General features: G+C 49.2%; 1 protein-coding gene across 1 annotated transcript in view; it reads left to right on the top strand.

Moving 5' to 3' along the window:
• The window catches only part of NOTCH2 (notch 2), a gene marked incomplete at its 5' end in the record, with an annotated part of 128,595 nt that extends 119,515 nt beyond the window's left edge, over window positions 1-9,080 (top strand). Inside the window, one exon of the mRNA XM_025192633.1 lies at window positions 1,563-9,080. Coding sequence (XP_025048418.1) covers window positions 1,563-2,915 — 1,353 coding nt within the window. The remainder of the gene's footprint in view (window positions 1-1,562) is intronic.
• Between the last annotated feature and the right edge of the window lie 6 nt (window positions 9,081-9,086).

The following is a 9,086-nucleotide window of genomic DNA, read 5'->3' as shown; positions in this document are numbered from 1 at the left end:
TGCCACCCAGCAGGTCATTTCCTAGGCTGTAGGTGTGCTGAACATTTTTCCTCCCTAGGTGCAGCACTTTGCATTTCTCCTTGTTGAATTGCATTCTGTTGTTTTCTGCCCATATGTCCAACCTGTCCAGGTCTGCTTGTAGTTGTTCCCTGCCCTCCGGTGTGTCCACTTCTCCCCACAATTTTGTGTCGTCCGAAAACTTGGACAGAGTACACTTCATTCCCTCGTCCAAGTCGCTGATGAAGACATTGAAGAGTATCGGTCCAAGGACCGAGCCCTGCGGGACCCCACTGCCCACACCCTTCCAGGTCGATACTGACCCATCCACTACAACTCTCTGGGTACGATTCTATAGCCAATTCGCCACCCACCGGACCGTGTAGTCATCCAAGTCACAGCCTCTTAACTTGTTCACCAGTATGGTGTGGGATACCGTATCGAAGGCCTTCCTGAATTCTAAGTAAATGACATCAACCACTACTCCTGCATCCAGGTGTTTTGTAACCCGGTCATAAAAAGAGACTAGATTAGTCAGGCATGATCTACCTGCTACGAACCCGTGCTGGTTTCCCCTCAGCATAATTTTTCCTGCCGGGCTCTTGCAAATGTGAGCCTTGATAATTTTTTCAGAGACTTTGCCAAGGATGGAGGTGAGACTGACTGGCCTATAGTTGCCTGGGTCCTCCTTCCTCCCCTTCTTGAAAATGGGGACCACATTGGCCCTTTTCCAGTCCTCCGGGATCTGGCCCATGCGCCATGAGTGTTCAAATATTCCCACCAGTGGCTGTGCAATGATGTCGGCCAGTGCCTTCAGTACCCTTGGATGGAGCTCATCCAGGCCTGCCGACTTAAATGCATCCAGTTCCTCCAAGTGACTCTGCACCATCTCAGGGTCTACGCTTGGTAGTCTGGCACCCTGCTGCTGCCTCTCTACAATCCCAGTGAGAGACTTGTCTTGCCCCTCGCTTAGGAACACTGAGGCAAAGAACTTGTTGAGGAATTCAGTCTTGTCCCCCCTGTCCGTCACCAATTGCTTATGCCCATTAATACAGAGTTAAGTCCAGAGTAAATTACTTCACAGTAATCATGCTATGTTTCAGCTATGCACTGCTTCACAGTGATCATGCTATCATTTGCACTGTTAAGTGTCAAATTCCAGCATCTCTCTTGCTGGGGTACTGGGAGCATAGCAGCTCCTCATGCTCTCATGGCCACAGATGTTGGAGAGGTGTCACGTCTTCTGAAATTGCTCTGCAGCAACCCCCAGCAGGTTGGTGTACTCTCAACAGGAAGGGTTGGCCTTATCTCATGGTTTTATGCTATAAATTCAGTCATGACCCTCATCCATAGTCTTATCCGGTTCACTGTGCCCTGTGGTGCCCTCTGGAATGGCTGGCTGGTTGTGGGGCTGGTTACCCAGAATTCTTATCAGACCTACACCCTTTTGTATACTGCCTCACTCTGAATGAGCATTAGCTTTAAATCAATTCCCTGACGTGTGCTCCACCTAGATCTGGAATAACTGCAAGGCTGTTAAAATATTTTCTCTGTTTGTCTTTCAGGAGGAGACACCACTCTTCCTGGCAGCTCGGGAAGGGAGTTTTGAAGCAGCTAAAATTCTGTTGGACCATTTTGCCAATCGGGACATCACAGACCACATGGACCGTCTCCCCCGTGATGTGGCACAGGACCGCATGCACCATGACATTGTGCAGCTTCTCAATGAGTACAATGTGGCCCACAGCCCATCTGGGCACCCTGGCACCATACTAAACTCTGCCCTCTCCCCAGTGATTTGTGGCCCCAATAGATCTTTCCTCAATTTGAAACATGCTTCTCTAAGCAAGAAGTCGAGGAAACCAAATGCCAAGAGTGTGATGGCCCCAAATCTTGCCAAAGAAGCGAAGAGAAGAAGGAAGAAATCTCTGACTGAGAGCAAGGGTCAGTTTTCTGAGAGCTCAGTGACCCTCTCACCAGTCGACTCCCTGGAATCTCCCCACGCTTTTGCATCTGAACAAACGTCCTCTCCTGTGATGCCGTCCCCAGGGATTCTGCATTCCTCGCCCAGCTCACTGCTTACGGCCTCAGTTGTGCAGGCCGCACACCCCATGTCCTTCTCTGGTCTCCATGAGATGCAGCCGCTGGGGCAGGGATCTAACACCGTGCTTCCATCTGTCAGCCAGCTGCTTTCACAGCACCGAACCACAGCTTCCAGCAATGGGCTCGGTAGACTCCAGCCAGGTAACATTTCCACCGAATGGATGAACCACATAGATGTGAATGAATCCCAATACAATGAGATGTTTGGCATGATCCCACAGGTAGTCCATGCTCACCCCAGCGGCTCTCAGCAAGGAAGTCTGAGTCAAACAGATGTGAAGCATGTGGGAATCTCCAGGGAGACACTGCCCCCTATTATGACTTTCCAGCTGGTTCCCAAAAGTGGCATGAACCAGCAGGTCCTGGCACAACAGGCCCAGTCCAACTGCCCTCAGAATGTAGCTGGTCCTCTTAGTTCAATGTACCAGATAACGCCAGATCTAGCTCAGCTGCCAAGTGCCTCCTTTCCCATGGCAGTAATCCCTCAGCAGGATGGGCAGGTCGCTCAGACAATCCTCCCAGCCTATCACCAGTTCCAGAGCTCGATGGGAAAGTATCCCACTCCGCCATCACAGCACAGCTACACCTCTTCCTCTGCCACGGAGAGGACTCCTAGCCATAACAGGCACTTGCAAGGGGAGCACCCATATCTGACGCCATCTCCTGAATCTCCCGATCAGTGGTCAAGCTCCTCCCCGCACTCTGCCTCAGATTGGTCTGATGTGGCGACCAGCCCCAGCCATGGTAGTACCCAACGTGGTCCGGTAGCACGAATGTCAGAGCAGCAGCGGAACAACATGCAGGTTTATGCATGAAGAGCTTTGAATGGTGGCTGAACCTAAGTGGACTCCAGTACCAATGAAGGTCTTCCAGGAGGGAAATGAAGAACCCTTTCTTTTTTTTAGTGCTCAAGAGTCTTAATGAGCCCAGTTCTGTTGGAAGGACCTTGATGGCTGTAGGTTTTACAGTTCCCTAATAAGAGAATTGTGGAAGCTAACAATGGGGAAGACCTGTTGGGTTGTACCTAACCAGTTCTCCAGCTAGTACATGATTTGCTCCCAACACTAGATTCCCCAGGTGTTGTCCAGCCTTTGCATTTCAGTGCATTCCACCATTTCCCTTGGGACACTATCCCTCAGGAGCCTCACAGTTAAGTGTTTCCTGAAATTCATCTTAAACTAGTTATGTAATTTTATTGTTACTCATCTTACACCCTTTGTTACCGCTCTTAAATTCCTCTTTTCTCCCCTGCTTCTGCTTTAGTCCTCCAGGAGGGCAAGCGTCTGACTTTTTTAACTTGGCTCCGAGATGGCACCCACAAGTACCTCTTCCTACTCTCCCACTTGGTGGGCCCCCTCTTGCTTAGTAACCAAAACAGGCCCCCATGCTCATGTGAGACAAGTGTCCGGAGCTGCCTTCTCTAAACCCCTACTGCACAAGACCCCTGTTTTAAGGTGCCTGGTCCCTCATACATGAATGTGTGTACATTTTCCAGCTGCCAGCCCCATAAATCTCCTCAGATAAATCTGCATGTCCTTGCACATCTCTCTAATTCTATGACCAAAGTACTGGTCTGACATGGTTCCCTCAGCTGTCGCCTCCAGATATTTGTCTTCCAAACTTTCCTTGAGATGTCTGACCTCTTTGACACACTAGCACACTAACATGTCCCCCCCACCCCTCATGCAAGTGCCACATCTATCTGTGCTAGCCGTCTGAGGTACCAATTTGTTAAGAGGAGTTCTGGAAATGAAACCATCTTCTACAGAAACTCTCAGTTTAAGGCTGAGGAACTTTTGACCTAATACCCGAACTCCCAGCATTACTACAGTGTCCCAGCTAAGAGTAATGCACTTTTGAATATAGTTGTCTCGAACCCTTCAAATTTAGCATCCTGTCCTCTATTAACGGGACCCTCAGTCCTTGGGTAGAGTACACTGCCCCCTATAGCCACTGAAGGTGATTTAGGCTCACCCTGATGCTGCACATGTGGTGTTGCCTGCTGCTGCTGAACTTCAGTTAATGGCGCCGTATCTAAAACTCGGCAGCTGGATTCAGTAGCTGACAAGCAGTTTCAAAACCATTCCTCTGACACAGCTTAGCAAGTGACATTTGGGGCCAGAGTCTGTGATGCACCTCAGGACATATCAGAAACTCCTCTGTGGGGCTGTTGCAGGACTCTAGTGGGATTTTTATTGCAGTTTGCCCTACATACGAGTAGGTTACAGACCCCAATTTTCATTGGCTTTCACTGGATGAGAGAACTTTTTTGCCTGTGTCTGAATCTGTGCACTGTCCTGCTAGAACAATGCTTTTGTGAGGGGCTCTGGACAAATCAAGGGGAGAAGTGTAAATGTTTTAGGAACTGCTTTAATTCTACCTCTTTAGGAGAACCTGGCAAATGAACATTCCAAAGAGACTTTGAGCGCTTTATACTGCCACCAAAAGACAAGGATCCCGCTCCTCTCTGAGCAGCCATGTCTTGGCAACTAACCATATGCAGTATTTCTTCAAGTGATGATGCTTTTAATTCTAGACGAGAGTAAAACTGCATTTTATTTTGATTCTGACTCAATGGTACATGAAGGCAGGGCCTTTGCACGAATCATTCCCTGGGCCACATTTTTGGGCTGAAGAATTTTTCTCTTTTTCTTTCTCTTTTTTTTGATTCTCTTAGTCCTGCATTTTTTGCGATGCGCACAGCATTCCTTGCCGCACCAAATGAGGTGTGTACTGTGAAGTAGATGCAACTGACTCAGATTTCCAGGCAGAAGCCCTCAAACTTCGTGGAGGTCTTGGGACTTGTATGTTTTATCGCAGATAATCAAGGGTAGCAAAATTATTACTGAAGAAACCAAGGGCGTTTTACCTTTCTGCCCCAAATATCCAAGTGCCTTTTAATATTTGGTGGCCATGGCAAGGCAAGCATGCTCTTTCCACAGAATGAAGCCGGTTTTGCACCTGGAGGGAGAGGGGTAATATGATGGCCCTTTCTGCCGCTTTCGTACAACTTTTGTAAAGGTGATGATACCTCCTGTTGGGTGGTATTTGATTGCCTATGCCTGTAGAGTAACTATTCACACAGCAGCATTTTCCTGTATTAATAATGGAAAATATGTGCTTATTTTTACATTTTTATAAAAATCTATTATGAAAATAGCTGTTGCACCATGTATAAGCATTTTTATCCCCCAAAATAAACAGTACATGTCCAGCCTCTGGGTGCCAACATCTTCACTTCCTACCATAGGCATATGCTAGAAGGTACCTCTGACTTGCTTTGCCAATTCCTCGTGGCGTTGTCTCTCAGCATGAAGAACCCATTTAGCGTCCTAGACTAAGGCTACACCAAATGGCCCCTCCCATAGTGAAGCCCTCAGCTCCGTCCTGATGTGAAGAAATCTCTAAGGTTCCCTTCAGACTTATTTTGAGCTGTTCTGTTAGGAAGGGAATTGCCACCAGTGCAGAACAAGCTATGAGACTCATCTGGGCTGAACAGGAGCTAAAGGATCAGCATGGGTCTGTGGGCTTGTGAAGTCCCTTTGCTCCCTAGAGAAGGTCAGCTGCCTCTGGAGATCCCTGTCTGGGTGGAGTGCTGTTCCCTTGTTTCCCAAGTAGCCTCAGTAGGAGTTGGGAGGGAAAAGGGATAAATAGGCCTACCTGCCAGCTCAGCTTCTGCAGGGACATCACCTTGATGATCTGTAGAAAATGTGGTAAGGGAGACATGATGCAGGGGAGATGCCTGGGGTCTTTCCCTTGCATGGAATTAGAAAGCACAATCTGGGACCATCACACTTTACACTTCACACAGGTTCTTTTATTTGTGGGTGTTGATGCCCTGACTGCTTAGTCTCACATCCTTGTATGAGAGATGCAAGAATCATCAGTGCCACCAAGACAAAGGGCCATCCTGGAATAACTTCAGAAGGGAGCCTGGGGTGGTGACCAGGATGGTACTGCACTCTTCTGGCATGAGATTCGTGACTGCTGAAACAACAGGCCATCTTCTTTCTGTAATGCCATTTTGTTCACCTCTGGGGCTGCATTTTCACTTGATTCCTTGTGCTCTTCACAGTCAATTCTACTTAAGAGCAAGGGATTCTAAAGCAAGACCTTAGGGTGGCAGGCTGGTTGGTCACCCTGGTTATGCTGGGCATAACCAGAACTACTTGTCTTTAGTAACTGTCAGACTTGCAGGATAGGGCCTTTGAGGATCTGAAGAGCTCCTGTAGCACAGTGTTACCAGGTATATAATTACCGTATTTATAGGATAATTTCAACCCTTCTATGATGTACGATCAATAACAGTAAAAATGTTCAAAATGTATGATAATTTTTGAGGCAGCTAATTGATGCAGCATATGCAAAACTCAAGTCACTCTCAGGGAGTCTTATCTGACTTCTGGGTTTGCTCTTCTTATGACTGCTTGCCTCAAAATGAAGAAATGCTTCAACTTTGATAACTCAGTTCTCACTCATTCACTGGTGAGTTACAGTGAGCAATATAAATTAAATAAGAAGACTTGTTTTCAGACTTATTTGCATATTTTTTCAGTGTACCATAGTTTTTCAGCAAATACAATAATGCCATTTACGCTGTTGTAGCACTTGGATAGTTGTTACTGAAACTAAAGTTTCTTGTATCAGTGGGGCCCGCAGCAAGGAACTTTGATCTTGGCCACTGTTGGGCAGTAACTAACCAAATTTGTTGAGGAATAAACTGAATAAAACCCACCACTTTAATCAACCAGAAAGAAATGTAAATAAAAATGTGCGTTGCCTAGGATATTAAATGCAGCCCAATGTTGGGCTCCTATGGAAGTTTCTGAGACTGGGAAGACAGCCAAGTTCTGCTCTGAGAGAGAAGCAGGTCACGTGGAAGAGTGTGCTTGTGGGAAGGACATGGCAAGTGGCCTCCAAGTCATGCTTTCAAAGAGCGTGGCCTCAAGTCATTTGGGCTTAAAGGGCTTGGGGCAGGGCTCTAAGTGGTGCTGGGAAGGGTGAGAAGAGGTCTGAGTCCAAGGGTTAGGAGAGTGCTGTTAACTGTGGGGGTCACTTAACCTGTGCTTGAGACTTCAGTAAGGCTTGTACAACTCCTGAGAATGCCTCCCTATGTTTGGCTCCACTCTGCTTTTGAGTTGCCTTCTTTCTGGGGAACCTCCCAGTCTGGTTACCATCCAGCAGCAAAGTTTAAAGCTCCCCACAGCAGGGTCCATTAATGCCAATACCTTTTCTCTGGAGGGTTCACAGTAAGCTGATCCTTCAAGACCATTCAAGAAGTGTGATTGAGATGGTGCCTGGAAACCTCTGAGTTTTTTGCCTTTCCTCAACTTCAGTTTTGTTCTAAGCATCAGTTTAGCACCCTAATGGTCACTGACACTGATCTCCGTGAAACGAGTGCATGCTGAGTTGTGCTTTGTTGTGCCCATCAGGGCGCAGGCTCTTCAGAACAATTTTGCATCTTGGTAGATTGAGAAGGGAGGTTCTGTTCGGGTGTTCATCTGTTTAGGGAAGGTGGGGTTGTCACCATGACAAGGTTTAGCAAACATTTAGCTTGCAATATGTAACCCTTTGTCGTAAGCTATGGTAAAACTACTAAACAAATCAATCCACCGCCCATAAGGATGGTATGAGTCATCCCTAGGATTTGATTAATTGCTCTATTAATTTTCAATAGTCAAAAAACAAGTGGAAAAGAGCTGACATTTTCTGAGGGGTGCCTTTTGTCTGCTGGTGGATGCCTTGACTGTAATACCCAAGGTTGAAAATCACTGGGCTAAACCTTTCTGTTCCAGGCCTTAAATCAATGAGCTTTAAGTAATTAGGGTGAGACCAGCATAGGGAGATGGAACTGATCACCTCTTAGCTGCCTGCTCCTGGTCCTGGATAACTGCAGGTGATGGGTTGAGAAATTCCCAGCTGAGTGGTTGTTCAGGCCTGCATGGCACTGGTGAATGATATAGATAACTGTTTTCCTTCCTACTGAAGCTCGTCTCTGCAATTTGAGTCAGCTCTACAGTTGTTGCTCTTGCACGTGCTCTTCCATAATTAATCTGAGACCTAGAAACACAGCTGGTCTCAAAGGTAGGGTGCCCTGTCTGGGGAGTTGTAAAAGCAGGCCAGAGCGAAGAGGATGCAGGGAGGGGGATATGAAGTGGGTCAGATCTGCCTCCCTTCCCTTTGGCCCTGATATCCATGCTGGAGACGACCAGGTTCTGCCAATGCAGGGCATGCTATGCACCCTGGACCCTAGAGCAGAGGTCAGCAACACCCGGCATGCGTACCCTTTGTTGGCACATGACCACCAGACTGGGCTCTAGGCAGCTGCTGCCAGCCACGAGCCCAGGCTGCTCCCAGCAGGCGGCTGGAAGGCTGCAAGCCCTGCTGCAAGCAGCCCGGGCACCATGGCTGACAGCAGCTACCCGGAGCTTGGGCCGGCTGCAGGCGGGAGACTGCAAACAGCAGCTGCCTCCTAGCCTAGCCTCAGCCCCGACTGCCCCTCAGCCCTGGCTCTGGGGAGGCAGCAGGTGCTGGCGATGCTCCCCACCGTGCTGCCCTTCCCCGTCAGCTCTGCAGAGCAGCGTGTGCAACCCGGGGAGGCGTGCGAAAGCTGCTGGCCGCTGCAAGCTCCGCGCTGCCCTGGTCACACTTTCCCTGCGTGCACAGGGGCAGCGCGGGCAGCAGTGCAAGGTTGTGCCCCTCGCTGCTGCCCCCGCCTGCAAAGGCAGTGTGGCCAGGGCAGTGGGGAGCTCAGAGCAGCAGGCAGCTGTCGTGCCCCTCCCTGCGTGCCCTGCCGCGCCGGGCTCCACACGCTGCTCTGCAGAGCCGGCGGGAGCACGGGCCCACAGTGTGCCCCTGCCCTGCCCTGCCCCTGGCACAGATCTGGGGAGTGCTGGTCCCCCTCTGCCCCCCGGGAGTGCGCGCTGGTGCCAGGAGCCGGCCCCACCCCGACCTGAGCCCGCAGCAGGCTGCAGCCGTGGGGGAGC

Source organism: Alligator sinensis, unplaced genomic scaffold (genome assembly GCF_000455745.1).
Source record: "Alligator sinensis unplaced genomic scaffold, ASM45574v1 scaffold647_1, whole genome shotgun sequence".
Taxonomy (NCBI): Eukaryota; Metazoa; Chordata; order Crocodylia; family Alligatoridae; genus Alligator; species Alligator sinensis.
Note: the sequence above shows the minus strand (reverse complement) of the source record. Positions and strands in the feature narration are given on the sequence as shown.